This window comes from Melozone crissalis, unplaced genomic scaffold (assembly GCF_028551555.1).
Source record: "Melozone crissalis strain CALT ecotype California unplaced genomic scaffold, PUWL_Pcris_2 ptg000537l_1, whole genome shotgun sequence".
Classification (NCBI taxonomy): Eukaryota; Metazoa; Chordata; class Aves; order Passeriformes; family Passerellidae; genus Melozone; species Melozone crissalis.
The window spans coordinates 2796913-2815421 of NW_026536235.1; the positions used below are offsets into that span (position 1 = coordinate 2796913).

The 18509-nt window shown below is 54.2% G+C and overlaps 1 protein-coding gene across 1 annotated transcript; it reads right to left on the bottom strand.

The window, feature by feature from the left end:
* Positions 1-3800: 3800 nt before the first annotated feature.
* DAZAP2 (DAZ associated protein 2) lies at positions 3801-6820 on the bottom strand. The gene is given in 5 exon segments (XM_054295202.1): positions 3801-3898; positions 3901-4081; positions 4589-4816; positions 5691-5791; positions 6808-6820. Coding segments are annotated over 5 exon segments (621 nt in total).
* Positions 6821-18509: the final 11689 nt, after the last annotated feature.

Consider the following 18509-nt stretch of genomic DNA (forward strand, 5'->3'; position numbering starts at 1 on the left):
ATTTGAGGATCCATTTAAATTAGAAACTGCCTAAATCCCCTGGGGCTGAGGTTCTGCCTAAATATCCTGGAGCTGGGATCTGCCTGAATCTCATGGAACTTGTGATCTCTCTAAATTCCCTGGAGATGGAGGCCTATGTGAATTTTCAGGAGTTAGGATGCTACCTGAATTCCCTGGCATCAGGGAGCTGCTCAAGTTTCCTGGAGTTGGGAATCCACTGAAATATCCCAGAGCTGAGGATCTGCTGAAATATTTTGGAGGTTGGGGATCTTCCTAAGTGGGATCTGCCTCAATCCCCTGGATTTGTGGCTCTACCTGCATTTCCTGGCTTCGGGGTTCTGCCTAAATTCCCTGGATTTGGGGATCCACCTAAATTGGAAACCTGCCTAAATCCCCTGGGGTTCTGCCTAAATATCCTGGAGCTTGTGCTTTACGAAAATTCCCTGGAGACGGAGACCTCTATGAATTTTCAGGAGTTAGGATGCTACCTGAATTCCCTGGAATCAGGGATCTACTCAAACTTCCTGGAGTTGGGGATGCACTGAAATATCCCAGAGCTGAGGATCTGCTGAAATGTTTTGGAGGTTGGGGATCTTCCTAAGTGGGATCTGCCTCAATTCCCTGGAGGGATTTAGGGGCTTTACCTGCATTTCCTGGCTTTGGGGCTCTGCCTAAATTCCTTGGATTTGGGGATCCACCTAAATTGAAAACCTGCCTAAATTCCCTGAGGTAGGAGTTCTGTCTAAATATCCTGGAGCTGGGATCTGCCTGAATCTCATGGAGCTTGTGATCTCCCTAAATTCCCTGGGGCTCTACCTGCATTTCCTGGCTTTGGGGCTCTCCCTAAATTCCCTGGATTTGGGGATCCACCTAAATTAGAAACCTGCCTGAATTCCCTGGGGCTGAGGTTCTGCCTAAATATCCTGGAGTTGGGATCTGCCTGAATCCCCTGGAGTTTCTGATCTTCCTAAATTCCCTGGAGCTGGGCTTCTGCCTAAAGCTGAGGATCTACAGACTGATTTTTTTTGGTTTGTGTTTTTTTTTCTTCCTTAATTTATGAAGCCAGCCCTGGAAGGAATATGTGGGTGCCGAGAGCAGGAAAAACCCCAAATACTCCCTAAAAAAATATTAAGAGGAAGTTCCCAACACAGCAGGAAAAAGGAAAGAAGTGAGGAAACCCCAGCTGGCAGCAGCCAAAGGGGTTCTCAGAGGCCCAACAGAAATTTGTCACTTCACTTAAATTTTCAAAATAATCTTTATTTTATTTTTGGTTTTTAGTATAAAAATCCACAAGTTCAGTGCAGCACAGAGAGTCCGAGAGCCGAGCTCGGGAACAGTCAGGGGTGGTCACACACACACAGAACACAGATTCGGATTAAAGTGAAATATTTAAGATAAAATAAAAGCGAATCTGAGCTCTTTCTTCATCAAGTAATAACCAAAAGGAAGAAAAACACCCGATTGAGGATCCCTGAAGAGCTCCTCCCAAGCTTGTGGAGGTTTGGTTATCAATGCATTGATAAACCCATTGATAAACCCATTCACAAATACCCCATTCATAAAACCCACCTACAACCACTCCATTCATAAAAATCCATTTACAACCGCCCCATTCATAAAAATCCATTTACAAACATCCCATTCACAACAATTCCTCCATAAACCACCAATTTACACCTCATTGATAACCCCATTGATAATCCCCAAACCATCCCGACCCTAAAGAGGGAACCCAAGGGATTTGGGCGTTCCCATCCCGGCACAGATGCAAACAGCCTCTCGGATTTAAGGAATTCGGGTGATAAAAGACCAGGTTCGAGTTAAAACCAAGCGTTTGCTAATTAAGCATTAATTAAACCCGGCTCTAGCTGGAAGTGGGAGGATCCCACGGGAGCGGCAGCGCGGCCCTGGCACCGCTCATGGCTTTGATTGGAGTTGAAGTGCAAAAAATCCAAAATTATTGGGAGGGGGTTCAAAGAAATGCCAGGACAGAGTTCCTGGAGGAAAAGGTGGGAGAGGGTGAGGGGGAACCTCGGGAGAGGCCAGGAGGGGCTCAGGTTTTGCCTCTGGAAAAGGAATTTTGCCTCTAAGGAGGAGATCTTGCCTCTGGGAAAGGAATTTTGCCTCTGAGGATGAGATTTTTGGCTCTGGGAAAGGGATTTTGCCTCTGGGGAGGAGATTTTGCTTCTGGGAAGAGAATTTTGTCTCTGGAGAGGAGATATTTTCTGTTTCCTACCCCAAACCCACCTTTCCCAAAAAGAAGAGAACCCCGGATGGCTCTAGCAGAGGGATGAGCGGGTGTAGAAGGGGAAACTCCTCTCCAGGCCTTAATTAGGCCATTAATTAATTAGAGCGGCATATAAATGAGGAAGGGGAGGGGCTGAGCTCACCCTCATTTGTGAATGAGCCCCCCAAGTGACCAAACCCCTCCCCGTTGTCACCCCCTCGTGTCACCTGTGGGGGGGGGGGGTGGGGTCCGTCCCACCTTTGGGGTCCCCAGGCAGGTACCGGGGGGGGAGGGGCTGACGGGGGGGACCCCAAAGGGTCAGGGGGGACCCCAGCCCCGGGCCCCCCTCACCAGAGGCCGAAGCCGCCCCCGTTTCCCCCCGGGACGCGCCCCTTGCGCGGGGGCAGCAGGACGGCGGCTCCGGGCGGCACCGGCACCGGGGCGGCAACCGGGGGGCACCCGGCGGGCGGCGGCTGCAAGGAAACAGCGACGGGTCAGTGTCGCGATAGGGGACGGGTCACTGTCACAACAGGGGATGGGTCAGTGTCGCGATAGGGGAGGGGTCACTGTCGCGATAGGGGAGGGCTAACTGTCGTGACAGGGAACGGGCTATTGCGATAGGGGATGGGTCACTCTCATGATAGGGGAATGACAGGGGATGGGTCACTGTCGCGATAGGGGAGGAGTCACTGTTGTGATAGGGGACAGATCACTGTCGCGATAGCGGATGGGTCCTGTCGTGACAGGGAACGGGGTCATTGTTGCGATAGGGGAGGAGTCACTGTCACCACAGGGGACAGGTCACTGTCGTGACATGGGGACGGGTCACTGTCATGACATGGGATGGGTCACTGTCATGATAGGAGACAGGTCACTGTCACGACATGGGGACGGGTCACTGTTGTGCTAGGGGATGGGTCATTGTCACGACATACGGACAGATCACTGTTGCGATAGGGGACAGGTCACTGAGGTCACTGTCATGACAGGGTGACAGCCAAGGTCACTGTCACAACAAGGGACAGGTCACTGTCATGACAGGAGATGGGTCACTATCGTGATAGGGGACGGACCACTGTCGTGATAGGAGATGGGTCACTGTCATGACAGGGGGACAGCCAAGGTCAGCATCATGACCAGAGCAGGGACAGGGCTGTGTGACAGGAGGGACACGAGGCCACTGTCACGATAGGGGACAGTGTCACACCCCGGGCGCGCTCTGGGCACACAGCGATGTCCCCAACCCCACTGAGGGACAGTGACAGGGCTGGGACACAGCCCTGAGCCACCCCTGAGGACTGCGGCACCTGGCCTGGACACCTGTCACCTCTGCTGCCACATTGGGACACAGTGTCACCTGTGCTGTCACCTGGGACACACTGTCACCTGTTCCCAGGCTCCAGGTGGGAATTCCAGGGGAGCAGGAACCTCTGAGGCTGCGGGAGAGGGGAACCGAGGGGGGCCCAGGTGAGCAGGGCCAGGTGAGCAGGAGCCTCCCCCAGCCCACAGGAAGTGCCAGGCCCAGGTGTGGGGTCAGGTGAGGTCAGGTGAGGTCAGGTGGGGTCAGGTGAGGTCAGGTGAGGTCAGCAGCCCAAGGCCCCCCTTGCCCTGCTCCCCCCAGGGCCACCCGTGATCCCAAACCCCACCTGGAAGTGCCCAAAGCCACCTGGATGGGGCTGGGACTCACCTTGGCCAGGGCCAGGCGATCTTCTGGTCCCTCCCCACCCAAATCCCCAAACCCCACAGATCCACCTGCACTCACCTGGATCCTGGCAGTCCCACCTGTCCCAAACCCTCCCACCTGCCCTAATCCTTCCCACCTGTCCCAAACCCGACAGATCCACCTGCACTCACCTGGATCCTGACAATCCCACCTGCCCTAATCCTTCCCACCTGTCCCAAACCCGACAGATCCACCTGCACTCACCTGGATCCTGACAATCCCACCTGTCCCAAACCCACAGACCCACCTGCACTCACCTGGATAGTGCCAGTGCCACCCCAAAATTTCCCACCCCATCCCAAATCCCACAGATCCACCTGCCCTCACCTGGATGCTGGCAGTGCCACCTGTCCCAAACCTCCCCACCTGTCCCAAACCTCACAGATCCACCTACACTCCCTGGGATGCCGGCAGTGCCACCTGTCCCAAACCTTCCCACCTGTCCCAAATCCCACAGATCCACCTGGTATCACCTGGATGCTGCCAGTATCACCCCAAGATTTCCCACCCCATCTCCAACCCCCCAGACCCACCTGGTATCACCTGGATCCTGGCAGTGCCACCTGTCCCAACCCTTCCCACCTGCCCCAAACTTTCTGCCCCAAATCCCCAAACCCCCCAGCTGCCCCTGCCCTCACCTGGATGCCGGCGGTGCCACCTGTGCCCAGCCTGGCCGTGCTGCCCACGCCCCCCTCCAGCAGCAGGGCGGGTCCTGCCGGGTACACCTGGCCCAGGGGCAGGAAGGCCACGGGGGAGCCCAGGGGCAGGGGCGGGGCCAGGGGCAGGTACAGGGACGCACCCGGGCACGCTGGGGACACGGGAGGGACACCAGCGGCGCCCAGGGGGACAAAGCTGAGGCGGTAGAGCTGCAAAAACAGCGAGGGCACACAGGTGTCACCCATACCCAGACAGGTGTCACCCCCCCAGACAGATGTCAGCCATACCCAGACAGGTGTCACCCCCCCCCCCAAACAGGCGTCACCCACCCAGACAGGTGTCATACCCCCCAGACAGGTGTCACCCCCCCAGACAGATGTCAGCCATACCCAGACAGGTGTCACCCCCTCAGACAGGTGTCACCTCACCCATACAGGTGTCACCCCCCTCACCCAGATGTGCACCCACCCATACAGGTGTCACCCCTACCCAGACAGGTGTCACCCAGCCAGACAGGTGTCATACCCTCAGACAGGTGTCACACCCACGCACACAGGTGTCACCCCACAGACAGGTGTCACCCCCCCAGACAGGTGTCCCATGTGTCCTGATATTATCTATCCCATGTGTGCCATGTGTGCCATGGGTGCCACGTGTCCCACATGTCTGGTGTGTCCCACGTGTCCCGTGTGTCCCATGTGTGTCCCATGTGTCCCACATGTCCGGTGCATCTCACATGTCCCACATGTCCCGTGTGTGCATCCCATGTGTCCCATGTGTCCCATGTGTGTGTCCCGTGTGTATCGTGTGTGTGTCCCTGCGTCCCATGTGTCCCATGTGTGTGTCCCATGTGTCCCATGTGTGTGTCCCGTGTGTGTGTCCCATGTGTCCCATGTGTCCCATGTGTGTGTCCCATGTGTCCCATGTGTGTGTCCCGTGTGTGTGTCCCATGTGTCCCGTGTGTCCTGTGTGTGTGTCCCATGTGTCCCGTGTGTGTGTCCTGTGTGTGTGTCCCATGTGTCCCATGTGAGTGTCCCGTGTGTCCCGTGTGTCCCATGCATGTGTCCCGTGTGTCCCACGTACCTCAGGGTAGGCGGGCTCAGGGCAGGGCGGCGGCTGCAGCAGGGGCAGAGCTGGGGGGTACCCGGGGGGGGCCGGGAACAGGGGCTGGGCTGGGAACGGCCCTGGGGGGACAGGAACGGGTCAGGAGAGCCGGGAGTGAGGGCTGGGGCTGGGGCTGAGCCCAGAACTGCCCTGACAGGAAAAGGGATCGGCCCCGGGCCCTGTGATCCCCTGAGGGCATCGGTGCCATCACTGCCCACCCTGTGCCCCCCTGGGCATCGCCCCCGTGCACTGTGCCCACCCCTGGGCTTCAGCCCCACCGCTGCCCACCCTGTGCCCCCCCAGGCAGCTCCCCCGCGGCATCAGCCCGGCCTCAGTGTCCCCCCAATGCTGGCACCCCCTCCCCCCGCAAAGCCTCAGGCATCCCCCCCCACGCCTCCCCTATGGTATCACCCCCTCAGGCCTCACACCCCCCTCCTCCCTCTCCCGTGGTATTTCCCCCCCAAATCCTCACATCCCCCCATCACCCCCCCCCATGGTATCTCCCCCCCAAAATCCTCAGCCCCCCCGCGCCCCCTCCCAAGGAAACTCCCCACAAATCCTCAGACAGCCCCCTCCCCCCCACCATGGTATCTCCCCCACAATTCCAAAAACCCTCACACACCCCCGTGCCCCCCCCCAAATCCTCACACCCCCCTGTGCCCCCTCCCATGGTATCTCGCCCCAGGGTCTCACACCTCCCCTTTGCCCCCTCCCCATGGTATCTCCCCCCTCAAGCCTCACACCCCTCCACGTCCACCCCATAGTATTTCCCCCCAGCGCCTCACACCCCTCATTAGCCCCCCCCCCATGGTATCTCCTCCCAAAGCCTCACATCTCCCCCCTGTGCCCCCTTCCATGGTATCTCCCCCAGGGTCTCACACCCCCCCCCCGCCCCCTCCCCATGGTTTCTCCCCCAGCCCCGCCTCCCGGCTCAAAGCGAGGCTGAGCACGCGTCTCTATGGCAACCCTGGCCACGCCCCCTCAGACCGCACGACCCCGCCCCTCACGCGCCCTTAAAGGCGCCGCGGCCCCGGGCGGCGCTCCCGGCCGGGCCTGGCGGCTCCGCTGAGGGCACCGAGGGCCCGGCCGGCCTTGCCTTTGCCGTTCATGGCGGCGGCGGCTCCCGCGGGCACGGCGGGGAGCGAGGAGGAGGAGGAGGAGGAGGAGGCGGGGGCGGCCCGTGGGGGAGGGTGAGGGACGGGGCAGGAAGCAGGACAGGAAGCGGACGTCGTGACGTCATCGCGTTCGGGGCGGGGCCACGCGATCTTAAAGGGACCGCGGGAAAAGTCGGGGAGGGAATGAGGGAGGGTCCCAAAGGGGGCGGGGTCACGGCGGGGGGGAGGGGCTGAAGGGGAGGGGTCCCTAAACGGGGTCTGGGGCCTTAAAGAGGTTCTGGAAATTCTCTTTTAAAAATGAAATCGATTTCAAATATCGAGAATAACAGGAAATACTGGGATAAAATGACAGAGATTTATATTTGTGCATTGATAAGGATAAAAATTTAATATAAATAACATAATATAACATTAGAATTTAATATAAAGTACAGTTAAAATAAATAAAGTACAGTTAAAATAAGTATTGATAAAGTATTTATAAAATGCCTAAGTATTATACCTATAAACTACCTATAAAAACCTATTTATAAAATACCTATAAAACCTTTAGAGATATGTAATTCATACTAGAATTATACATAAATCTCACCTGTCCCAAACCCACATTAAAAATTTATTATAATGGTGTAGGGTATCATATATAGGAATACATATTAATAAGGATTAATGAATAAAACATTATATTAATTATTGTAATAATATATTAGTACAAAAATCATAATTATGCATTAAGAGAGAGAAATATTGTAATGCATAATATATAAATATATGTATATAAAAATAAGTAACATATAATATATTGTATAAAATATAAAATAGATTTTATAGATTTTATATTCTTTATTTTAGATTTATATATTTAAATATATAATATATAAATTTATTATATGTAAACATGCATATCATCTATAAAATATAAATAAATAGGAGAATATATAGCACATAAAATTAATATCATGTGTATCACACCCATATAAAGCTCTATAAAATAATCCATAAATCTCTGTATCATTAAAGAGCCCCCTTAGGTTGTGAAATGCCCCCGAAAGTTTCAAATTCCCATAATATAATATATAAAGATATGTATTATACAATATAAATATAGATAATATATATTTATGTAATTTTTAATATAATTTATTTAATATGTATATATTATATATTTGTGAATATAAATGTATATTTATATATTCTATATCTTATATATATTATATAACAATATATATATATATAGTATATTAATATATGCCAGTAAATATATATAAAAATGCCCAATATATAGCACAATAGTATAATATATTAAATATATTCACTGAATCCTGATAAAATGAGAGAATATATAGTACAAAAATATATATAATGTATATAACAGCTATAAAAATATTACAATATTATATTATATTATGTTATGTTGTGTTATGTTATATTATATTGTATTATATTATATATATTATATTATATAACATAATAATGTTATGTTATGTTAAATTGTATAACATGAATATATGGCAATAATTTCTATATAAATGCACAACATATAGCATAATAGTAAAATATATTAAAATATTAATTAAATCCTGATAAAGTAAGAGAATGTACAGTACAAAAATATATATACTGTGTATCACACCAATATTAGTATTAGTATTAGTATTAGTATTAGTATTAGTATTAGTATATATAAATAATTCATGTATGATTAAGAGCCCCCTTAGATTGGAAAATGCCCCTAAAAGCCCCAAATTCCCATTTTTGGGGGGGATTTTTCTCCCCTCATTCCGCCCCCACTGTCAGGACTCGAATTTCGCCTTTTCCTCCCGCTCATGAATAATGCAGCAGCTGCGGCATGAATATGCAAATAAGCCTGCTGGCCGTGGGGTGTGCTCATGAATAATTCATGAGGGGTAATGTTCCTCACCCTCACAAGGCGCAGAAATGGAAACAAATCGGATTTATCATTAAAGGGGGAGGGGGCGGCCGTGGGACCCCGAGCTGAGCTCAGACGCCGCCTGGGGACCCCAGACCCAGCTTAGAGACCCCCAGACCCATTTAAAGACCCCCCCAGACCCATTTGGGGACCCTCAGACCCATTTAAGGACCCCCACACTTGTTTAGGAACCCCAGACCCATTTATGGCCCCCAGACCCATTTAGGGACCCCTCTCCCCCTCCTCCCAGTCCCCCAGACCCAATTAGGAACCCCAGACCAAATTTAGGGACCCCCAAACTTATTTAGGGACCCCCAGACCCTTTTAGGTACCCCCAGACCCATTTAGAGATCCATCTCCCCCCCTGCCCAGTCCCCCAGACCCATTTAGGGACCCCAGACCCATTTAAAGACCCCCAGACGTATTTAGGAATCCCAGACCCATTTAGGGACCCCTCTCCTCCCCTTCCCAGTCCCCCAGACCCCTTTAGGTACCCGCAGACCCCTCCCCAGTCGCCTAGACCCGTTTAGGGACCCCCAGATCCATTTAGGGACCCCAGACCCATTTAAAGACCCTCCAGTCCCATTTAGGGACCCCAGACCCCTCCTAGGAACCCCCAGACCCCACCTAGGGACCCCCATACCCTTTTAGGGACCCCCCAGACCCATTTAAAGATCCCCAGACCTATTTAGGAACCCCTCTACTCCCCTCCCCAGTCCCCCAGACCCATATAGGGACCCCAGACCCATTTAGGAGTGCCCCTCCCTCCATACCCCCCTATCCCCCCCTCTGAGTCTTTGTTAATTAAAATCCGCCCCCCCACCCGAGCTGTTTTCCTCTCCCCGTACGCAAAAACCATTCGCGCTATGCAAATGTATGCAAATGAGCCCGGCATTTAACTAGCTGTAGGTATTTAACGATTCGGATTAAATATTCATAATCACGGCAGCGCGTATGCAAATGAGCCCTGCAGAACCGGGCTGCGGCCGCCAATAACAGGTGCACCTGGGCTAATTAGAATATTAATGAATATTAATGATATTAATGACGAGGGGTCGGGCTGGCTCTGGGGTCATTAACGTTGGGTCCTGTCCCCTTTGTCCTCTCTCGTCTGGGGGGGCCTGGGGCGCTCCGAGATTGGGGGTTCAGGGGTTTGGGGGCTCTGGAATTGGAGATTTGGGGTTTTGGGGGTCCTGGATTGGGGATACAGGGTCTGGGGGGGTTCTGGCACTTTGGGGTTTGGGGTTTTGGGGGGTCTGGAATTGGGGATTTGGGGTTTGGGGAGGTCTGGGATTGGGGATTCAGGGATTTTTGGGGGGGTCTGGAATTGGGGATTTGGGATTTGGGGGGGTCCTGGATTGGGGATTCGGGGTTTGGGAGGGGTCCGGAATTGCGGATCCAGGGTTTTGGGGGAATCGTGGATTGGAGATTTGGGGTTTGGGGGGTCCTGGCACTTCAGGGTCTGGGGTTTGGGGGGCTCCGAGATTGGGAGTTCAGGGCTTTTGGGGGTCCTGGATTTAGGATCTGGTGTTTGGGGATCCAGGCTTTGAGGGGTCTTGGCACTCTGGGTGTGAGGTTTGGGGAGGTCCTGGATTGGGGATTTGGGGTTTTGGGGGGTCCTGGATTGGGGATTCGGGGTTTGGGGGGCCTGGAATTGGGGATTTGAGGTTTTGGGGGGATCGTGGACTGGGGATCCGGGGTTTGGGGGCTCCTGGCACTTCAGGGTCCGGCATTTGGGAAGTCCTGGATTCGGGATCTGGGGTTTAGGGGGTCCAGGATTGGAGATTTGGGGTTTGGGGGGTTCAGGATTGGGGATTCGGGGTTTGAGGGTCCTGGCACTTCGGGTCTGGGGTTTTGAGGGGTCTGGAATTGGCGGTCTGGGGTTTTGTGGGGGTCCTGGATTGGGGATCCAGGGTCTGGGGGGGGGGTCTGGAATTGGCGATCTGGCTGTTAGGGGGGTCCTGGATGGGGGATCTGGGGTTTGGGGTGTCCTGGCACTCTGAGTCTGGGGTTTTGGGGGGTCTGGAATTGGGGATCCGGGGTTTGGGGGTTCTGGAATTGGCGGTCTGGGGTTTGGATGGTCCTGGATTGGGGCACTTCGGGGTCTGGGGTTTGAGGAATCCTGAATTAGGGATTCAGGGTTTTGGGGGTCCTGGATTGGGGATCTGGGGTTTGGGGGGTCCTGGATTGAGGATCCAGGGTCTGGGGGGGTCTTGGCACTTCGGGGTCTGAGGTTTGGGGGTCGTGGATTAGCGATTCAGGGTTTTGGGGGTCCTGGCACTTCGGGGCTGGGTTTGGGGGTTTCTGGGCTGGGAACCTCTGATTTGGGGGTCTTGGGGCTGGAGGTGGTTCAGGTCTGGGGAGGGTCTCTGGTTTTGGGGTTCCAGGGCTGAGGAGGCCTCTGCAGCTCGGGGGTCTCTGTTTCGGGGTTTCTGGTTCTGGGGGTGTCCCTGGTGCCTCAGACCCCGGGGGCTCTGGGGTGTCCCTCTGTTGTTGGGGGGGGGGGGTCGCTGGCTCAGGGGGTCTTTGGGCCGGGGCCATCTCGGCAGCCTCTGGATTTTGGGGGTTCCCGGAGGGGTCTCCAGCTCTGGGGTCTCTCTGGGGCGTCTGGCTCGGGGGTGTCCAGAGGGTGTCCAGGGGGGGTCTCGGGGGTCTCTATCCCATTGTGAGGGGGTCTCTGAATGGTCTCAGGGGGTCTCTGTGCCGAGGATCTCTGGGGTCTTGGGGTCTCTGTCCCAGTGGGGGTCTCTGGATGGACTCGGGAGTCTCCCAGGCGTCACAGGGTCCCTGTCCCGGGGGTCTCTTGGGTCTCTTTCCCGGGAGTCTCTGTCCCGAGGGTCTCTGGGGTCCCTCTCCAGGTGATCTCCGTTGCAGGTTCCTCTCCCGGGGGTCCCTGACCCGGGGGTCTCTGGGATCCCTGTCCCGGGTTCCTCTCCCGGTGATCTCTGTCCTGGGTCCCTGTTCCGCGGTCCCTGTCCCGGGGTTCTCCGCTCCTGTCTCGAGGGTCCCTCTCCCGGGGCTCTCAGAGGTCTCTGTCCCGGGTCCCTCTACCGGGTTCCTGCCCGGGGGTCGCTGTCCTGGGTTCCTCTCCCGGTGGTCCCGGGGCTCCCGGGCTCTCTGCGACGGAGCTCCCTGTCCCGGGGTCCTCTCCCGGGCGTCTCTGGGGTCCTTCTCCCGGGATCCCCGTCCCGGGGTCTCTGTCCCGGGGGTCCCTGTCCCGGGTTCCTCTCCTGGGGGTCTCAGGGGTCTCTATCCCGGCTCCCTCTCCCGGGGGTTCCGGGGGTCTCAGGCGTCTCTGTCCCGGTCTTTGCCCCGGGCTCCTCTCCCAGGGGTCTCTGGGGCCTCTGTCCCGAGTCCCTCTGCCGGGTCCCTCTCCCGGGGCTCTCAGGGGTCCCTGTCCCGGGTCTCTGTCCCGGGGGTCTCTGGGGTCCTTCTCCAGGGATCCCCTTCCCGGGGTCTCTGTCCCGAGTCCCTCTCCGGGGCTCCCGGGCTGTGCGCGGCGGCACTCCCTGTCCTGGGTCCCTGTCCCGGGGGTCTCGGGGGTCCCTGTCCCGTGTCTCTGTCCCGGGGTCTGTGTCCCGTGTCCCTGTCCCGGGTCCCTTGTCCCGTGTCCCTGTCCCGGGGTCCCTGTCCCGGGGGTCTCGGGGGTCCCTGTCCCGGGTCCCTCTCCCGGTTCTCCCGGTGCTCCCGGTGCTCCCGGTCGTCGCTCGCAGCGCCCCCAGCGGCGGCGGCCGGCACGGCGCCTGCGGCAGCGGCCTGCGCATAAATTATGTTCATGACGCAGCAGCCCCGAAACCCCGGGCAGCGCCGCCGCTCCCCCGGCGGGACCCCCCGGGCGGCACCGAGCCCCCCGTGACCCCCCCCCGTGGGCACCGAGCCCCCCGTGACCGCCCCCCGGGGCCCGCACCCGGCCCGCGCTGCCGGGGCCGCCGCCGCCCCCCGCCCCTTTGTGCCGCCGCCTCCGCGGCCGCCGCGGCGATCGCGGGAGCGGCGAGAGCGCCGGGGACCCCCCCGACCCCCCCGGGGCTCCCCCGGACCCCCGACCCCCGGCTCGGTGAGTGCGGGGCCGGGGCGGGCGGGGGGCGGCGGGCCCGGCGCGGTGAATATGCAATGGCGTAATTAGCATAATTTATATATTTATGATAAAGAGCGCTGGGGGGGGCGGGGAACGGGAGAAAACGGCGGAAAACGGGGGGACAGCGGGGGGGGCAGCGAGATTTGGGGGGGAAAGGGGGGTCAGGGGAGATTGAGGGGGCAGGGGGGCTCGGAGAGGGGCGGGGGGGCCGGGAGCGGAACTGGGAGAACTGGGAGGAACTGGGGAGAGACGCGCAGGAACTGGGGGGGGGCACGGTGGGGACTGGGGGGGATCGAGGGGTGCCAGGGGGAACCCCGGATTAGAGGACACCCCTGGGGGGACCCCGGAATTGGGGGGGCAGGAAAGGGGGGCTGGAGAGCCCCGGGGCAGCGAAAGGGGGGATATCCGGGGGGGCACAGGGCGGGTTTGGGGCAGTTTTGGGGTCCTGCCCTGGGAGGGACCACCGGGATTTGGGGGGCAAAGGCGGTTTGGGGGTGAGAGAGGCTTGGGGGGGTCTGGGGGGGAACTGGGGGGTCACGAAGTCTCCGAGTGGGGGCAGATGGGAGTGGGGGGCACCTCGCACAATTGGGGTCCCTGGGGGCACCCCGGAATTTGGGGGGGGATCCGTGAATGAGGGTAATGGAGAAATTGGGGGCAGGGAACAGAGGTGACAGCCCTGAGCAGGGCATGCGGAATTTGGGGGGCAGGGGGTGGGTTTGGGGGTGTTGGAGAGGAGAAGCAGCGCTGAGGGGGGCAGGACATTGTGGGGGTCCTGCCGGGGGGGGTCTAAGGGGGATTTGGGGGGGATTGACAGAATGGGGGGAGTGCTGGGTTTGTGGGGGAAGCTGGGGGACACCTCGTGTTGGGGGACACAGAAATGGGGGTGAGGGGGGTCCCCGGGGTCTCCCCTCGATTTTGGGGTCCAGGAATGGGAGGAGGGGCTGGAGAGCCCCGGGGCAGGGAAGGGGGATCGGGGGGGGGGCAGGAGGATTTGGGGGTGCGGGCGGTGGGCTCAGGGTGCAGGATCGGAGACACAGGGTTGGGGACAATTTTGGGGTCCTGCCCGGGGAGGGGCCCTCGGGATTTGGGGGGCAAAGGCGGTTTGGGGGTGAGAGAGGCTTGGGGGGGTCTGGGGGGGAGCTGGGGGGGGTCACGAAGTCTCCGAGTGGGGGCAGGTGGGAGCGGGGGGCACCTCGCACAATTGAGGTCCCTGGGGGCACCCCGGAATTTGGGGGGGGGGATCCGTGAAGGGGGGGGAATGGAGAACTGGGGGGGGGGCAGGGAACGGAGGTGACAGCCCTGAGCGGGGCATGAGGAATCTGGGGGTGCTGGGGGTGGATTTTGGGGTGTTGGAGAGGAGAAGCAGCGCTGAGGGGGGCAGGACATTGTGGGGGGTCCAAGGGGGATTTGGGGGGGACAGACAGATTGGAGGGAGTGCTGGGTTTGTGGGGGAAGCTGGGGGACACCTCGTGTTGGGGGGCACAGAAATGGGGGGTGAGGGGGGTCCCCGGGGTCTCCCCTCAATTTTGGGGTTCAGGAATGGGGTGGAGGGGCTGGAGAGCCCCGGGGCAGGGAAGGGGGATCGGGGGGGGGGGGGGCAGGAGAGGACCCCTCAAACCCTGGATCCCCAATCTGGGACCCCTCAAATGGGGTGAGGGGTGGGGACAGTTTTGGGGTCCTGCCCAGGGATTTGGGGGGCAAAGGCAGTTTGGGGGTGAGAGAGGCTTGGGGGGGTCTGGGGGGGAATTGGGGAGAACGGGGGGGACACAAAGGCTCTGAGTGGGGGCAGAGGGGGGTGGTGAGGATTTGGGGGGGCTTTGGGTTAGTGAGGGTCCCTGGGTCACCTCGGAATTGAGGGGGTCAGGGAAATGAGAGGAGGGGGCTGGAGACCCCCGGGACAGGGAAGGGGGGGATGAATGCCCAGGTGGGGGGAGCAGGAGGAGTTCGGGGCTGAGTTTTGGGGTGCAGGAGAAGAGAAATAGGGCAGAGGGGGGCAGGATGTTATTGGGGTCCTGTTGGGACCCCCAGAAGGGAGGCAGTGGGATTTTGGGGGGAAAGCAGGGCAGGGGAATTGCAGGGGGGTACCGAGGTATGGGGTGGTCCAAGGACATTTTGGGGTGCTGCAGAACAGTGGGAGGGGACTGTGAGGGTTTGGGGGGACTGAGCATCCCATAGAGGCAGGCATTGCCCCCACAGCCACCTCGAGCCCCTCCTTTGGTGGTTTTGGGGTGGGGGGACCTTCCCTGGGAGCTGCACAGGGGTGGGGGCCATGGGGGTCCTCACTTTGGGGGGAAGGGGTGGGGCTGGGTTGTCCTGTGCCCCCCCAAATCTGTCCTACCTGTCCTCAGCCCCTCCATCCATGGCCATCCCAGGGTGACTCTTGTGCTTCAACCCCTGCACCCCACATGACCCCCCAAAGGGACAGTGGGGGCACAACACTGACCCCTCATCCCATCCCATTGATCCCGTTGATCCCATCCCATTGATCCCATTGATTCTATTGATGCTATCCCATGGATCCTGTTGATCTTATTGATCCCATCCCATTTCATCCCATTTATCCCATCCAATTCATCCTGTTGATCCCGTTGATAGCATCCCATCAATCCTATCCCATCCCATCTATCCTATCGATCCCATCTCATTGATCCCATTGATCCTGTTGATCCTATTGATCCAATCCCATTGATCCCATTGATCCTATCAATCCCATTGATCCCATCTCATCCCGTTGATCCCATTGATCCCATCCCATCGATCCCATTGATCCTCTCCCATTGATTCCATTGATCCCATCCCATCAATCCCACCGATCCCATTGATCCTGTTGATCCCACTGATCCCATCCCATTGATCCTGTTTATCCTATTGATCCCATCAATCCCATTGATCCCATCCCATCTCATTGATCCCATTGATCACTTGCTCTCCCATTGATCCCATCACATTCCATTCATCCCTTCCCATTGATCTCATTGATCCCATTGATCCCATCCCATCCCATCCCATCCCATCCCATCCCATCCCATCCCATCCCATTGATTCCATTGATCCCCTCCCACTGATCCCATTGATCCTGCTGATCCTATTGATCCAATCCCCTTGATCCCATTGATCTTGTTGATGATGTTGACCCAAACCCATTGATCCCATTGATCCCGTTGATCCTATTGATCCCATCCCATTGATCGCATTGATCCAATCCCATTGATCCAATCCCATTGAATCCAACCCATGGATCCCATTGATCCAATCCCATTGATCCCATTGATCCCATCCCACTGATCCCATCCCACTGATCCCATCAATCCCATTGATCCCATTGATTCTATTGATCCCATCCCATCAATCCCATGGATCCCATTGACCCCACGGGTTGCAGTCCCAGGGGTTCCCGTGCCCCCACCCCCTGTGCTGCCCCCCAGGCTGTCCCGTGCCCTCGGGGGCACTCAGGCCCTGGCATCGCCCTCCAGGTTCTGTTTGAGGGCACCAAACTCTGCCCTGGCTTGGCAGGGATCCCAATCCTGGGAATGGAAACTCTGGGGTGCCCCTGTGGGGTTGTGTTTGGGGGTCCCCAGGACCAGGGGAGAGATGAGAATCTTCACTCCATGTTTCAGGAGGCTGATTTATTATTTTATTATATGTATTATATTAAATATATATCATTAGATAATAAATAATATGTTATATATAAATAATATATTATATATGATATAAATATTGTATGAAATATAATATAATATAATATAATATGATATAATATAATATAATATAATATAATATAATATAATATGTATATGATAAATAATATATGATGGTAATAAATAATATATTATATATAAATTATATGTATATATATATATATATATATATATATATATATGTAATAAAATAATATACTAAAAGAAAGAGAAAGGAGACATCAGAAGGCTTTAAAAGAATGAAGAATAAAAACTTGTGACTGCTCAGAGCCTCGACATAGCTGGATCATGATTGGTCATCAAATAAAAACAATTGACATGGGACCAATCAAAGATTCACCTGTAGCTAAACCATCTGCAGACCACATTCCAAGCAATCAGATAATTCTTGTTTACATTTCTTTTCTGAGGCTCCTCAGGGGAAAAATCCTAGCGAAAGGATTTTCATAAAATATCCCAATGACAGCACTGCAGGCTGCTACCGGTGCCAGGGGCTCCAGAAATGCTGCCACTCCTTTTGGGGTCGGGATCCTGCCCCCTGTTTTATTATTATTATTGTTATTATTATTATTATTATTATTATTATTACTATTATGTTTGTGTTTTATTATTACTTGGTTTTATTATTTTTATTTTATTATTATCATTATAATTATTATGTTTTGGGTTTATTATTCCATTTTTTTTTTCACTACTATGTTTTGTTTGACTATTATTATCATTATCATCGTTAGCATCATTATCATCATTATCATGATCATTATAATGTTTTGGGTTTATATTATTTCATTATTGTTATTGTTATTATTATAATTATTATGTTTTGTTTTGCTATTATTATCATCATTATCATGTTTTGGTTTTATTATTATTTTGGTTTATTATTTTTATTTTTATTATTATCATCATTATTATGTTTTGAGTTTGTTGTTATTTGTTTTTATTATTTTAATAATTATCGTTATTATAATTGTTATTGTTATTGTTATTGTTATTATTGAACACCAAAACATAATAATGATAATGATAATGATAATGATAATGATAATGATAATGATAATGATAATATTAATAATAATAATAATAATAATAATAATAATAATAATAATAATAATAATAATGAGAATAAACCCAAAATATAAAAATTATGGGTCCAACTTTTGGACCTATCTCTGCCTAATCAACACTTAATTAACATGGAAATTAAATCCACATGGAGACTGGGAGCATCCTAAATATCCTTCTCTCACCTTTTTTCCCCTCTTTCTTTATTTTTTAATATTTTTATTAATATTTTATGCATTTTATGCCTTCCCTCCATCTGTTGCTCCGTGGCTGCTCCTCCCAGCCTGCCCTCACCACCATCTGCATAAATGATTTGTCACATTAAATGCCAAAAAATGCCCCAAAAAGTGTGAAAATCGGGATGTGTGATGGGGAAAGGATCTGGAGCTGGATGCCCACCTGCATCCAGCCTGGAATCACAAATGTCTGATTAATTGGCTCGTTAATTAGTCTTCTCTCCCGGGTTATTTGTGTCTCCTCCCAGCAGCCGCAGCAAAGAGAAATCCAAGGATTTCTCCTTGAAACTTTTCTATTTCTCCTGAATGAGTCACCTTTCCCAAACTCCTCCTTTTTGGGGGGATCTTTAGGGGGGGATCCTGGGGCTCCCAGGTTTTTGGGGAGCACAGGAGCAGCCAGAGCTCGGCACGGGAACATCTCCAATGTTTTGTGTTCCTCCAGGCCAAACCCAGGCACCCCAAAACTCGGAGGAGCCAAAAAACCAGGAGGGGCAGAACCGCAGAGAGCCGGAGCCAGAAACCCCAAAACCAGAGCCCAGAGACCCCAGAAAACGGAACCCAGACACCCCAAAACCCAGAGAGCCGGAGCCCAGAGACCCCAAAAAACAGAGCTCAGAGATCCCAAATCCTGCAGAGCCAGAGCCCAGAGACCCCAAAAGCCGGAGCTCAGAGACCC